The 15,862-nt window shown below is 49.9% G+C and overlaps 1 protein-coding gene and 1 long non-coding RNA gene across 2 annotated transcripts in view; one reads left to right on the forward strand and one right to left on the reverse strand.

The window, feature by feature from the left end:
• Positions 1-13,383, reverse strand: part of ALDH2 (aldehyde dehydrogenase 2 family member) — a 31,613-nt gene extending 18,230 nt beyond the window's left edge. The window contains 1 exon segment of the mRNA NM_001434687.1: positions 13,225-13,383. Coding sequence (NP_001421616.1) covers positions 13,225-13,350 — 126 coding nt within the window. The 5' untranslated portion in view covers positions 13,351-13,383.
• On the forward strand, positions 4,561-11,256 carry LOC138915206 (uncharacterized). Its single transcript, XR_011420817.1, has 3 exons — positions 4,561-4,681; positions 6,924-7,039; positions 9,789-11,256. It is a non-coding gene; the product is annotated as an uncharacterized lncRNA (long non-coding RNA).
• Positions 13,384-15,862: the final 2,479 nt, after the last annotated feature.

Below are 15,862 nucleotides of genomic sequence, written 5' to 3' on the forward strand. Positions count from 1 at the left end.
ACAGAAACAAAAAATAAATAAGGAAAAGACAAAGAAACACAATCATAAAAAACTACATAATTCAATGGGTAGACCAAAAAACACAGGACGAGAAACAAAGGAAATGCAGGAAAACCAGAAAAAGAGTGATATAATGACAGCATTAAGCCCTTATACATCAGTAATCACCCTAAACATAAATGGATTGAATTCTCCAATAAAAAGTCACAGAGTGGCGAGATGGATTAAAGAACAAGACCCAACAATTTGCTGCCTCCAGGAAACACTTCTCAGCTCCAATGACAAACACAGGCTCAGAGTGAAGGGGTGGAAGACAATACTCCAAGCTAATAGCAAACAAAAGAAAACTGTAAGACATTACTGAAAGAAATTAATAATGACATAAAGAGACGGAAAGAGATTCCTTGCTCATGGATTGGAAGAATAAACATAGTTAAAATGTCCATACTACCCAAAGCAATCTACAGATTCAATGCAATCCTAATCAGAATCCCAATGACATTCTTCGTGGAAATAGAGCAAAGAATCCTAAAATCCGTATGGGGCAATCAGAGATCCCGAATTGTCAAGGCAATCCTGAGAAAAAAAGAACAAAGCTGGAGGTATCGCAATCCCTGACTTAAAAATGTACTATAAAGCCATAGTGATCAAAACGGCATGGTACTGGTACAAGAACAGGCACACAGATAAATGGAACAGAACTGAAAGCCCAGAAATAAAACCACACATCTACGGTCAGCTAGTCTTCAACAAAGTGCCAAGAACACACAATGGAAAAAGATAGTCTCTTCAATAAATGGTGTTGGGAAAACTGGACAGCCACACGCAAAAGAAGGAAGGTAGACCACTATCTCATGCCATAGACAAAAATAAACTCAAAATGGATCAAAAACTTGAAGCTACGTCCTGAAACTATAGATAATATCAGTAGTATACTCTTCGACATCGAACTAAAAAAAGGATCTTCTCAAATACCATGTCCTCTCAGACAAGGGAAACAAAAGGAAAAATAAACAAGTGGGAATTCATCAAATTAATTAGCTTCTGCAAGGCAAAAGAAACTAGAAGCAAAACAAAGAGACAACCCGCCAACTGGGAGAAAATATTTGCAAATCATATATCTGAAAAGAGGGTATTCTCCATAATATATAAGGAACTCACACAACTGAACAATAAAAAAAAGACAACCTGATCAAAAAGTGGGCAGAGGAGAGGACCAGACATTTTTCCAAAGAAGATACATAGATGGCCAATAAACACATGAAAAGATGTTCAACATCACTAATCATCAGGGAAATGCAAATCAAAACTACACTAAGATACCACCTTACACCTGTTAAAATGGCTACAATCACTAAGACTAAAAATAACACATGCTGGAGAGGGTGTGGAGAGAAGGGAACCCTCATCCACTGCTGGTCGGAATGCAAACTGGTGCAGCCACTATGGAAAACAGTATGGAGATTCCTCAAAAAACTAAAAATAGAACTACCATATGACCCAGCTATCCCACTACCGGGTATCTACCCAAACACCTTGAAATCAACAATCCAAAGTAACATATACACCGCTATGTTCACTGTAGCACTATTCACAATAGCCAAGACATGGAAACAATCCAAGTGCCCATCGACTGATGATTGGATAAAGAAGATGTGGTATATACATACAATGAAATACTACTCAACCATAAGAAAAGACAAATTCGGGGCTGGCCTGGTGGCACAGTGGTTAAGTGTGCACGTTCCGCTTCGGCAGCCCGGGGTTCGCCAGTTTGGATCCCGGGTGCAGACATGGCACTGCTTGGCAAGCCATGCTGTGGTAGGTGTCCCACATATAAAGTAGAGGAAGACGGGCACGGATGGTAGCTCAGGGCTAATCTTCCTCAAAAAAAAAAGACAAGGCAAGACAAATTCATCCCGTTTGCAATAACATGGAACGACCTGGAGGGAATTATGCTAAGTGAAATAAGCCAGTCTGAGAAAGACAGACACCAGATGATTTCACTCATATGTGGAATACAAACAAATACATGGACAAAGAAAACAGTTCAGTGGTTACCATGGGAAGGGGGATGGTGGGTGGGCTCAGGGGGTGAAGGGGAGCACTTATGTGGTGACAGTCAAGAAATAATGTACAACTGAAATCTCATGTTGATGTAAACTATTATGAACTCAATAAAAATAAAATAAAATAAAGAGGGAAAAAAAAAAAGCACAGGCCTTGGAGACTATCTGAGCTGGAGTGCCCTCTCTGCCAAGTGACCTTGGGTAAGTCATCTGACCTTTCATTGCCTTGGTTTCTCTGACCTGAAAAATGAATAGAATGTTTCTGCCTTATCAGTCATCTATATCTATTGCTGTGTAACGTCAGCTCAAAACTTGGTGGCTTGAAAGGCTTTATTATACTCTCTCGCCATTGTGTTCACTGATGGGGCTCAGCCGAGCAGGGCTCGCCTGGGCTTCCTCAGTAGTTGCAGAAAGAGGGTGCCTGGGACTGGATATACAAAATGGCTTCGTCACTCATGTCTGGCACCACACGGCTTGCTTGGGCTCTGTCTCATGGCGAACTCAGGCTAGTCAGACTTCTCACATGACAGTGGCTTCCCCGAGTGTTCCAGGAGACTCAGGCAGAACTGGAAGTCTTAAGAGAGCTAGCTTCGAAAGTCATGTGGCCTCATTTCCACCACCAAATTCCCTTGGTCAAGATGAGTCCAGCCCAAGGCCCAATCACAGAGTGGGGAGCGAGCCCCCATCTCTTCTCGGGCTCCTCTGCCACACTGCTACACAGGGCCATTGTGAGAACCAAGTCAGATGACTCTTTCAGCCATTCAGCAAACATTTAGTGCATCCCTGCCATGGGCCAGGCACTGTTCTAGGGCTGAGGACACAGTGGAAACCAAACCCAACAAGGACCTTTCTCTCATGGAGTTGGCATTCTGGTAGGCACAGAAAATAAGGAAGCAATCAGATATACAAGGCAACCTCAGACTGCAGTCATACGTGCAAAGGGAGAAAAACAGGGTCCAGAGAGAGTATAAACAAGGGGAGGATGGAGAACTTTAGCTGGGATGGTCAGGGAGGGCCTCTCTGCAGAGCAGACATTTGACTTGAGCCCTGAATGGTGAAAAGGAGCCAGCCACAGGAATAGGAGGAGGACAAGCAGTCCAGGCAGCAGGAATAGCAAGTGCAAAGGTCCTGGGGCAGGAATAAGTCTGGTGAGTTGAGAAAAACAAGGCAGCCACAGTTACTGGTGAACCAGGAAGGAAGTACTAGAAGATGAAGTCAGAGAGGAGGGTGGGTCCTGTGAAGCCCTCAGTTCAGGGCCTGCTGGCATTCACTGTTGTTGCTGTTCTGAGGATTAACAGCGACCAAGTCTGGGGAGAGACTGTATCCTGGTTTAATGAGGCCACTATCAGGGAGAAAGAAGCCTCTTCATTCACTCAGAGAAAGGGTCCTCACCCAGAGCTGCTTATAAGTGTAAAGTTCACTCTCTGCTCCTAAGAGCCAGTGACGGCCTTAGAGCACAGAGAAGAAATTTCACAGCAAGCTGCTCCCTCCAGGCTGGGGAAGCTGCTCTGGGGCTGCGGGGAGCTTTGGTCCCTTCACCAGGGCTGTCCAAGGCCACTCTCTGCCTTCCTTCAAGGGCTCTCTTTAGCCCCAGCATCCCAACATAGCCTGGCTGTGGCTTAGGACCCAGGGGAGTCGTCTCCGTCACTCTGGGCCAGAGCCAGGGACCATAAACGAGACCAAGCCACCAAGCAACGCCCGGAGCTCGGCTCCTGCCAGGGCCAAGATTTCAGGGTCAGTCAGCAGGGTGCAGGGAGGGCTGGCCTGGCTCAGTGGTCAAGAGCAGGGCTTGAGACAAGAATCCGGATGAATCCGGGCTCTTTTGCTCCTAGTTGTGTCACATGGGGCAAGGCACTTCACCTCCCCACCTTCATTCCCTCATCTGTGAGGTGGGACTCACGATGTACTCCCTCATCAAGGGCCATTTGAGGGTTCCAAGTGTCTGCGCCAAGCCTCGCACGGACTAGTTGCTATGGCGACCATGGTGAGGACCAGGTGGGTGACGGTGCCAGCCAGGAAACGGTCTACCAGGGGTCACCTTCCCAGGCTCAGATTTGGTATTTTGGAGCAAGCCCTACCCCACCATTGCAGCAGAATCCGCAGCTGTGCACCTACAGTAAAAGGCTTTTGGCATTTAGCAGGAGAAAGTGGGTAAACATCAGCCAGATTCCTTGCAAGATGTTTGTGTAGTTTCACTTTAGTCAGTTGATTAAACTTTAGCAAAATAACTTTTGTTTCTTCTTTCTAGAGGGCTGGGAGGGGCTGGGAAGTGGGTGATGGCTAGTGCCCAGTCTGGGGAACAGGCGTAGCCAAGAGTTCAGGCTGGAAGCCAGGTGGCCCTAAGTTCAAGCTCGACTCGGCCATAGCCTGGCTGAGCTGCACAGGTGCTGCCCTCTTCGAGAATCAGCCTCCTCCTGCTGGCGAATGTGGGGCGGGGGCGGGGGCGGGGTGGGGGAAGCTTGTGGGGAGGAGCAGAGATGACACCCGTGGAGGAGGGAGCAGGGCTTGGCACACACTCCACCACCATCTGCTGAGCATCTGTCCCCACGGCCACCCTGAGCAGAGGCTCGGGTTCCCAGCCTCACACCTGGCGGCCTCACTGAAGCCTTGAGGTGAGGAGGTTAGGGAGCATACAGAGGAGAGGCAGGCCGCTGGGTGGGGGTGAGTCTGCTGGTCTTGTACTGTTCCCTCCAACCCCCTCCCCCGCTGCTGACCAGGACGGTCCACCCAGCCACCTGCATGTGATGGAAATGGCCATATTTACTAGCTACTCGTGATGTGGCATCCCCTGTACCAGGAGCTTTATGTACTTGGATTATTCCCATTTAAACCTCCCCTAGCAAACCTAGAAGGTGAGCTTCATCCTCTCCTCTTCACAGAGGAGGACACTGAGGCACAGAGAGGTCAAGCCGCTTGCTGAAGGTCACACAGCAGTGAGGGCAGAGCCCAGATTTGAACCCAGTTCTTTGGAACTCCAAGGCCTGTGCTCTTTGGCCGGTTCTTCCTCTAACTCCAGCCTCCAGTCAGAGCCCAGGCCAGGCTTCTGGGAGGTCAGAACTCTTGTTTCCTAATCTCCATCTTTATGGTTTACTTACAGCCCTACTGCAGGTTTGATTTTGAGATTTTATTCTGGGTGCTGTAAAAAGCACCAACCTCTAAGCCAGACAGACTTGGGTTCGAGTCCCAGTTCCACCCTCACAGGCTGTGACCTTGGGCCAATCCCTTCGCTTCCAGATGCTTCAGTGGTCTCTGGGGATAATATGTCTGGGGGCTGATGTAAGGATTAAATGCAACAAGGAGTGTCGAGTTCCTACGCTAGGACCCCACACACAGTGGGTCTCCCAGCCACAGCTACCTCATTCTAGCTCCCGTGGCTCTCTCGGGTCACAGATTTTTAGGAGCAAGGACCAGGTGGGTCTGTAGGCCTCTTTCTGTGCTGTTCTCTGCAAGCAGCACACTAAATTAGTTTGTGCCGGAAACGTTTTCTTCTTTTGCAAGGATCAGGAAGTATGAAGCCGAGAAATGGGCCAGTCTGGCTAAATTCCCGCTGGCCTCACCCCTAGTTCCCTGGGCAGTGCCCACACTGTCCTGCTGCCCTTAGACCAGGACCCTGAGAAGCCCACTCCTGGCATCCATCTGCCTTCCAAAGCCCTGAATTCGCTGAGTCACTCTCCACTGTTGAACTTCAACAATCCGTCCTCCCTTCTCGGCTGGTCCGGCTGGGTTGGCTGACGCAGGAACCGGGAGCGCCCGTTTCCCTTCTCTTACAGCCACACTTCAGCAGTCTCCCCTCTTTCCCTCAGGTTCGGGGAGGGGGCTGGGGTGGGCACTGTTCTCATACGGAGCCTCTGCTGAAGTTCTGCTTCAAGCGAGGGTGGTTTCACAGCAACTTCTCTTGAATAAACACAAGGACAGACTCCAGGCCACGTAATTCATAACCTCCTGGCCTGAAACCCAAAGCCCAACTTACATAACATGCTGACATTGGTCACCTGGCAGGGGGGTTCCTCCCAACTCACACTTGCTCCTTATAGTTTCTAGAAGCAGAGCAACATCAGGAGTTGATGCTTTCAATCTGGACTGTTGGCAAAACTCATGGAGCTTTTCCATCAAAATGCTCCGTTTTCTCTATTTTTTAATAAATATTCATTCTCTAAAATTTGGATTCACTCACCCATGCAGCTGATAAGCTTTAACTGAGAGCCATCACCCTGCCGGGCACTGAGTAAACCCGCAGAGTCCCGGATCCTTGAGCAAAAGTCCTGGGGAGGAGGGACACAACCAACAGGCAGACCAACAGAGTGAGACAGAAACACACAGGCAACAGTGAGGAACAGCCCGCAGCGTCAGTTGCGCCACAGCAGGGACCTCATGGAGAGCTCAGGGACAGAGGGGACTGAAAGGGACCCCATGGCAACAGGGGGAGGGGGAGGGGAGAGCAGAGGGGGCTCTGGATTCTGTGCCTCCTGTGTGCCAGAAACAGCGCTAGTGCTGGGGTCCTGGGGGGAACGGCACAGACGCGGGGTGTGTCCATTCTAGTGGAGATCATGGACTGCATTTCACATCTTGCTTTTCTCAGTAACAGTTTCCCTTGGACGTTATTCCACTGGCAGGTCCGCCTTGTTATTTTAAGCAAAATAGCACTGCTCCATGGGAAGAGACGACAGCTTACCTAACCAGTTCCCAAAAATGCACTTTTAGGATGAGTTTTCACCTTTCCCACCAGTGCTGCTGCAGCAAACAACCTCTGACATGCACCTTGGCAAAGCTGGGGCAGAGTCCTGTATTAAAATTAGAATCGGTGAGCTAGCGGATAACACGATCCTTGGCTGCCTTGCGCAACTTGTTTTCCAGGCCCTGGCAGATTACGAACTGCAAAGAGAAACTTGATGAAGTGGCTAAAAAGCTGGGGCGGGGACAGCAGAGCTGTGAGCAGGACAGCAGGAGCCCGGGGAGGAGGCCCAACCAAGGTGAGGACAGAGCCATATTCCAGCGCCACCTCCACTCGGTGGCAATGGACAGTCATAATCTGCCCAAGGTCTCCAGTAAAAGGTTAAATGATGTTCAGTGGCTCTGATTTAAGGAAGCAGGACACATTCTAGGAAGATTTTAGTTCAAGCTTTGATGCATGAAAGAATTAGGACTCTGTTACCTAGGAAACCCACATCCCTGGAATATGTTATTTTCGACAAGGGTGAGTGAGCAAGTGCTGTGGGTTCTATCCTGGGGGGACTCCTGCTGGCACTGGCTTTTTCAGTGACAGTAGGTAACTTGTATCCAACAGAAAGCAGGTACTATCTTTCATATTACAAGATCCCAAGGAGAAAAGTTCAAGGTGCACATGGAATGCCACACACGTTCACACATCCCAGATAATCGTGTAGAAGCCTTGGGCTAGGGTGGGGTTAGGGCCAAGGGTGGCCACCTCCCTCAGATTTGCTAGAGACACTGTGGCACCTGTGCCCAGCCCTCCCCTCCCCATCCCCCAGGGCCTTTCTTGTTCTGCATTCCTGGATTTTCACCACTTCCAAGGTGGCAGGGTTGATTCTACTGTGGACTGTCTGGCAGGCAGGCACGGTTTCACTCTGTCACTGTGCCTATGGGCTTACATTGTGGCGATCTCTCTTGCTACAATCTCTTCCCTTGGCCAGTTTCAGCACTCTGTGTGTGTCCCCGCAGTCCTTCTAGTTAACTCCCAAATTTTTTACAAAAAGGCCCTTTGAGTGGAAATACTGGGTTCCCATTCCTGCTACTGGAACACAAAACTGTAAACTTAGTTTCATAAATGGCAACCATTCATGCCTTCAATAAATATTTACTGAGTAGGGATTATATTCTAATCTCGCTGCTAAGAATACAAATGTAAACATGGCCCATCCCTTCTGATTTCAAATATTCAGTCCAATTGTCCCATAAATATTTACGCCTTTGACCATCGGGCCTGATCCTGAGGCAACACAGCATGTGGCTAAGGGCATGCTGGAGCTGAACAGAGCTGTCTGAAACCTGGTTTCATACTTGCTCCTTAATGTGAACTTGACTTCCCTGAGCCTTGTTTCTTCATCTGTAAAATGGGACAACAACAAGACCTGGCTCATAGAGTTGTTATAGCATGCAAGCTGAAAATGTAGGTACAGGTCCTCAGCACAGGGCCTGATCGATCATAAGTGATCAACTATCATAATTATTGGATCAGGGGATACATATGCATGTCCACAACACACACATCTGGTCTCAACTTGCTCTCAATACCACAGCCCAGTACTTATAACCCAGTCACCTGTAATTCAGCTGTTCCCAGAGATTCTGGGCGGGCAGGAGACACGGAACGGCATTTGTGTTCCCCTATAATCAACTGCTGTTAGGAGCAGAAGTAACCAAGGGAGGGCCAGCGAATCCTCAGATTCTCTGGGTTGCCTGAATCTGCTATTTCTACCAAGGATATTAAAACTCCTAAACAAGCAATAAAACCAGTGCGATCAGAATGAGGATATTTCACTTGACCCACTTAGCACACAGCCACCCCAACCCACCACTTAGCCCAACACAGATTTTGGCTCATTCCGTAAGAATCTTCCCCGGAAAATAAGAGAAATCAAACTCCTACTCTGTATGTATCACCTGCCAGCAGTGATTATCTGCAGGGGTGGGATAGCAGAAGACTGTCCCTTTCTTTTTATATTTGCTTACAGGTTAATTACTTTTAAAGAAATAAAACATTTAAATAAAGCCCAAGTCCCCTTTAATCACTACCTACAAGCAGATTCCCTATGCAGCCCCGCCTTGGCGTTCACCACCCTCACGCCCACGTGCATTTTCCTTCCAGAGCATTTTTATACATCTTATATGGAGATATATCTATCCACATTGAATGGAAAGTTCATTTTGAGTGGTTTTAATTAGTTTCATGTCACACAGTGTGCTGGACATCTTCCCCCTGAAACTCTGTTTTTGAGATCCATCATTCATACAACTCCAGCTAATTCCTTGTAACTACTGCCTGCATCGAATTCTTCCTTCCTATCCCTGTAACATATGTTGTTCATCTGTGTCCCCATGGAAGGCAAGCTGGCTGATTTCCTAGGTTTTTGCTAATATAAACTACGTGGCGATGAACATCTGTGCGCGCCTGTGTGTTTCCAGTGAGTTTCTACTTCACAGACTTCTGCTTGCTTGACTTTTTCTACTAAGGATGTATTACTGTTGTAATGAGAAAATTCTATATCCAGAGACCCTTTCTTAATTCTCTCTTCATCAGTTCTCTCTTTAGTTCCTGAGTGTTGTGGCCAAGGGGCTAAGAATAAAGAAGAAAATTTAATTCACCCCAAACTCCCACTCACCTTTGCCACAACCTAGCTCATCCCTTCAGGAGACAAATTACAACTACAACAGCACTCACATGAAATGGAGTCATATAATTATTATCTTGTAAGCTCAACATCATCACTGCTATCCCAGCTCTTATTTAAGGCTGCAGTAAATATGGAGCCACGAGTCAGGCACTTGCTAAGGGCTGTACAAGGATGACCCCACTTCATCCCCACAGCAACCCTATGATGCAGATGGAGTTTTTACCCTATTTTACAGATGTGGCAGCTAAGGTAGAGTTAAATCAATGTACCCCCCTCCATATCCCATCTTCCCTTATTTTTCTCCATAGCACTAATCACCTTGCACCAAACTACACATTTCACTTATTTGTCTGTCTCCACTTTCCAGGATGCAAGCTTCCCACGGGCAGCAATTCTTGTCTGTTCATGGGAAGTGAGGGTGCTGAGGATATGTCTGCTGAATCAAGTAACCTGCCAAAGCAGATAACTACTGAGTTGCAGGCAGTCTGAGTCCAGAGGGTGAAATGGTGTCTAACAATATTCTTGTCTTATTATTGTTGTTATCTACCAACATGAAGTGGTGATGCTACTGAAGGTGAAAGTATTAGCCACACCCCATCCAGGAGGGTCACTCTGCTGAAACCTCAGGCCCTCGGGTTTTCCTTTGAGTTCTTTCTAGATCTTAATTACTCTCCAAGGAGGGAAGAAAAGAAGAAAGAAAAATGGAAGTCAGTTTCATTGACAGAGGTGTGCTCCTGAAACCCGCCAAGGATGAGAAATGTTGATCTTGAGGAAGCCTGGCCATCATCAGCTCCCCCTTCAGGTCCCTGCTGGTGAGTCAGGGAAGGAGAACTAAAATCTCCTTAACCAGCAGAGAAGTTTACCCCACCCTGCAGTCCCATCCAGGACAAGGAGGGGCAAGAGGACCCCAGGAGGGTGGACCAACCACCCCACTCTGCCTCTGTGGGGTTAAGAAATAGAGTGGGAAGGAGACCTATTGCCTGTCCTCCCCCCATCCACGTGAGACCCAACAAGCTTGAAGTGCAACATTCCCCCAAATGCCCTGGGGTGAGAAGGCCCAGCGTCTGCAGAAGCAACTTCAAGGGCCGTCCCAACAGTTCCAGACTACAGGACAGCTCGCTGAACTTCAAGGAACCGATAACTCTCAAGGAAATGTCCAGGTATACGATCTATTTTGCACCTAGAGCCCCTGGTAAGAGACAAAATTTTGGAATTAGGCCTTGGCATTCTTGCCAGCAGGGTTCGCAATGATGCAACAATGAGAACAGCCCAAGGAGCTTTAAGAGGGACCGCTTCCAGCGCGGTGGGATGCTTTGCAGACCTCAGGAAAGAATAAAGCAGATCTGAAGGTAGCGACTTAGAAAGATAATCCGGATAAATTATTCAATGAGACAGAGCTTCAGAATAGTGTGAAAGATGACATGAGTGGAGCCATATTAAAATAGAGCCACAGCAGCCATTTCAGAAGAATTGCCTTGTTTTCTGAATCTTCCAAATTGGACCAAACCATCAACATTCCAAGAAGTCGGTAAGGACAAGAATATCTTGTTCGTAAGGACTGATGAAATTGGACTTTCAACCAATCAATGAAATACAAATCCAGCCTTTTGCCTGATGACTGAATCTCAAACCAATCTATGAAGTATAAACCTAGCCACGCCTCATCTAGCGCCAATGAGCTCTTCTTTAATACAGCTGACCTCATCTTCCTCCCCTTTTCCCATAAAAGCCCCGAGCCCATCTCCTGTAATTGGGGCACTGTTTGGGTTTCTACCTGAATCTGTGCTCCCCAAATTACGAGTCTTTGATCCCAAATAAACGCTTTGCATCTTAAACTGGTTTCTGTTTTTGTAGGTTGACAACAGAAAGTGCTAGGATCTCATTTATGAAAAAAAAACCTGGTGCACACTCACTGGTTCTCTCTCTGACTCACACAGACACAAAGAAAAGGTCTGCAACTTGACTCATGCCTTCGTCCAAGGAAGTCTGAAAGAACAGACAAGGAAGAGGGGAACTTTCCCACCAAAGTTAACAATCTTCTTGGAAGGAGTGCGGTGGGGTATGTGGGAAGTTTTACAGTACTCTCTGTATTTTTAGACAGTGAACAAGTGTTCCTTTGATGATCTCAAAAAATCTGATGAAGCAGAGCAGCCACAGCGAGAATTCCCTCCACTCCCCCAATTGACGCTCCCACACTAAATCTGGAGAGCAGGACTCCAGCTATCCGCCAGGCCCGAATGCAAGTTTGGACACCATTTCTACCTCCACGTGAGCACCAAGGAGGAACATGTTAATTAGATTCTGTGGTAACAAAGGCTCAGGGTGCTGACGCCTCTCCCTTGAGAATATTTCTGCTTGATCTTTTTGATGTTCAAATCTTTCAAGCAGAACTCCTGGTTAGGCAGCCTACCAAGAGAGCAGCAGCTGCTGCTTTGTGTTATGCAAAGAGCATTTTATTTTACTTTTTGTTTTTATTATCTCGAAAATGATCATTTGTAACATTCCTTAAAATCACCTGGATGTGCCTTTACCCACCACCTATGTGCAGATTTGCAGCCAAACTCTGGGCTGGACAAGTGGATCCACTGTTGAAAGTAGTCAGCTAAGGGCGGGCTCTTCAGCATCCCACATTAGCAGTGACCCCTCTATTCCCAACCGGGGTTGCATCAAGAGCACCATGGAATGTTCTGGTTAGTGGCTGCCTCCTGGCAGTCTAGATGTGAACCCGAACTTTGCCACTGAGTTTGCAACTTTGCCCTAAAGTTTGCAATTTCGCAACTTTTGCCAGTCTTTAGGCAACTCACTCAACCTCTCTGTCACTCAGTCTCTTCGCCCAGTAAAGTGGGATAACCACAATGCCTACCTCACGGGGCTGGGGGAAGGATTCCACAGCAAAACACAGGTAAAGGTTAGAATGGCGCCAGATGCAAAGCATGTGCACGGAGGCCAGGAGCTGTAACTTCTGCAAGAGCCCACACTCTGACCCCCTTCCCACTTGGAGAAGAAACTGAAGCTCGGAGAAGGACAGCAGCTACGCTTGTTACACAAACAAAACGAGCTCTTTCATAACCAATTTCCTTCTCTGAATTCGAGCACTTTACTCAAATTCAAAGATCAAAAGAGAGAATATTCCTAAGGCCTGGCTGAGCAAGAAATCGGCCACTGGGAATCAGTGTTATCCTGGAAAGGCTCTTCTTGGTTTGGTCAAAGAAAGCCAGCTCCTTGGAAGGCGCGGACACCATTTGGGGACTGCGCCCCGAGGTAAAGTCCCCGACCGTTGCCCAATCCCCAGCAGAAGCAGCAGCCGAGAGGCCTTGGCCCCAACTGAACTTTGGTGGGAAAGTTCCCCTCTTCCTTGTCTGTTCTTTCAGACTTCCTTGGACGAAGGCATGAGTCAAAGGGTAAAAGATAAGGAAAAGACAGGAAAATTCCCGCAAAGAGGGATTTGGATAGACGCGTCCTCTCGGTGGGTGACGGTGAAGGCCCTGAGCAGATACGGGGCGACTAAGAGGCCCGAAAACCGAGGACGCCCGGGGGAGGATGGAACCCCAAGAGTTGGCGCTGGAAAACCGGCGGCGGCGGACGCAGAAGTAGCCAGAGTCACAGCTGGGTGATGGAACCGGGCCTGGCGGCGAAGGGGCCAAAATGCTCGCGGGAAGGGACGGTGTGCGGAAAGACAACAGTAGCCAACCCCTCGAGCCCCAGCTGGGTAAACTGAGGCCCAGGGCCTTCCTAGCCGGCGGGCTCCGTACCCCGGAGAGGACAAAGCGCGGGCCGGGGCGGGCCGGGGCCGGCGGCCTCACCTGGTTGTAGAAGACCTCGGGCTGCTGGTTGGGGGCCGGCACGGCCTGGGTGGCGGCGGCCGAGAGGAGGCGGCGGCCCAGGCGGGGCCCGAGGCCTGCGGCGGCGAGGGCAGCGGCCCGCAACATGCTGCGGCGGGAGCGGGCGTGCGGGAGGCGGGTGCGCGGCGGCCGGCGGGGGTCACTGTGCCCACCGCCCCTCCCCGCCCTTCGCCGCCGCCAATGGGCAGGCGCGGGGCGGGACCCAGGGGGCGTGCCCCCGCCTCCCCCGCGCCACCGACCAGCTGCCCGCGGTGCCCCGCTGCCCGTGCGCGCGCCGCCGAGGGGACCGCGGGAGGTCGGGGCTGGAGGCGCCGCCCAGGCTGCGCCCGGTCCGCCCAGGCCCCTTCCGTGCCCCGCCACGTGTGTGGAATGCCCCGACCTCGTGGGTTCAGCGCACATTGGTGGAACCCCTAATGTGTGCCTGAACCCCTACTGCATACAAGCCTGAACCGGAGCGACCCTGACCCTGACTTGCGGGGCTTACACCCTTGTGGGAGAGACTGACCTTCAACCAAACAACGAGATGATTTCAGATAGTGTAAAGGGGTGTAAAGAAAATAAATAGGGTGAAGAGATGGTTGAGGCAGAGGGCACTGCTTTTAAACCCCTGGTCAGCAAGTGACGCGTGAGACCTGAATGGTAAGTGTCTTGTGAAGGTGTAAGGGAGAGCGTTTCACGGGGAGGGAACACCTAGTGCTAAGGCCTTGAGATGGGACCGCCCGGGCTGTGCTGGAGAGGGGGACAGAACGGAGTCCACTGAACAAGGGAGAGAGTGCTGGGAGGTGAGGTGGGCAGGGCTGGGGCAGGCAGGGTCTCTGAGGCAGTGGTGAGGAGGGTGGAACAGAGGATGTCTTGCTTGGTTTGCATCTTAAACTCATTGGTTTCTCATCCTGTGGAGGGTGGACTACAAGAGGGCAGGGGTGAAAGAAGGCTCTTGCAAACTGTTTTATTCCCCCCTGCAAGTCAGAGCTGGGCAGTGGGGATGCAGGGAGGAGTGGGAGGACACTGACTAAGAAGGGGCAGGTCTGCAGGGTCAAGGTGTGCATTTCAACCTGATAAATGTCAGCAACAGCCCGGGGAGGAGTGACTGAAACCTGGCAGGAGGAGCTGAGCTGCACAGAGAAGTGTCTCAACAGCAGAAAAGCAGAGGAAAGGATCAGATCTAGGCAGGACGTGTCTGGGGAGCTGTTTGAGGCTCCTGCCCCAGGAACTGAGGCCTAAGAGGTTGGCCAAGGCCCAAGATGAAGTACCAGACAAAGGTGTTGATCTGAGGTCTGAAGGAGACCAACAGAGTGTGTGTATGTGTGTGAGTTTTCCTTTGCTTTGCAGAGCTAATATGATATCAAACAGATATTGTAATAGTTAACAGAGCCCCTGAGGCCCCACATGACCTGGAACCTCCTACTCTGTCTGTTCCTCACCATGGACGTGCTGGGCTACTCCAAGGGCCTCTGCCTTTGCTGTTCTTTCTTCTGGAGCACCCTCGCCCATTCTGGTCATGCAGATCTGGCTCAAATGTCTCTTCTGCAAAAAGTCCCCTCCTGAGCCCCCAGTTCCTCCACCCTGGCAGTGTCTACCACCTCACTCACCGCAGTCTCGGGGCATCACCGCTTGAGAGGTGAGCTCCTTGAGAAGGGCGACTTTATCTGTTTTGTTTTCCTGCACATTCCCCAAGCCCTGCACCAGTGCCAGGCCCAGTGCTGGGGTGCAATCGGCAGTGGGGAGTGGAATTATTTAACAGAATTGGAGCCCCTGGATGAGGGGCTGCCGGAAGCTGCATCTCAGTGGTTCGCATTCTTCAGGCAGCGTTCACTGTCCTCCCTGAGTGCCTCCAGCCTTTGCAGCGGAGCATCTGAGGGAGACATGGGTCACCCCACAGCACGACTTGTTTTCATCCCTGCAGCTGCACCACCTAACAAGCAAGGTTAACCTCAGAGAATACGAGAAAAATTCTGAGGACCATGTGATTTTCCGGGTCACTGTCCCAAGGCACTTCCTTTTTTAAAACATCCTCTTCCCTCCAAAGCCTGAAGCAGGAACTCAGGCTGCTAGAACTCTCCCAGGGTTTGCAAAAGGTCGTTTGCTACTGTGGCTGGTGTTGTGACAGCAATTAGCTTGGGGGTTTGAATTTAACTTTACCTTGCACAAGCAACAAGCAGCTTGGTTGAGGAGGGCCTGCCTGCCCCAGACCGCTCACTCGGGCAAGAGCATCTGGGGAGCCCTTTCACAAGCCCCCGTGGCTCTCCGGCACCCTGAAGGTGTGTGGCCCTGGCTGCAGCAGGTGGGCACTCCCTCAGGTGCAGCAGTTCCCTCGAGCAGGTCGAGTGTGCAATGTGGCCAAGGAGGGGTGGTCCCCACCATCTGGTCTGACCTGAAATGGGCAGCTGTTGGCCACATCAACACAAATGATGAAATTAGCAGACTGGGTCCTAACAGCCAGAGGCTAACCTCCACATGCTGCCTGGGCTCACGGGGCACCCATTTCTTGAAGAACTCAGCTCAAGTAAGCGAGCACCTCTACTCTCCTCTGAGAGGAGGCTGCTCTCTAAATTGTAAGGCATATTGTCTCCCATCTCCCCTACCCCCAGTATTCTAAGAG

This window comes from Equus caballus, chromosome 8 (genome assembly GCF_041296265.1).
Source record: "Equus caballus isolate H_3958 breed thoroughbred chromosome 8, TB-T2T, whole genome shotgun sequence".
NCBI classification, from domain to species: domain Eukaryota; kingdom Metazoa; phylum Chordata; class Mammalia; order Perissodactyla; family Equidae; genus Equus; species Equus caballus.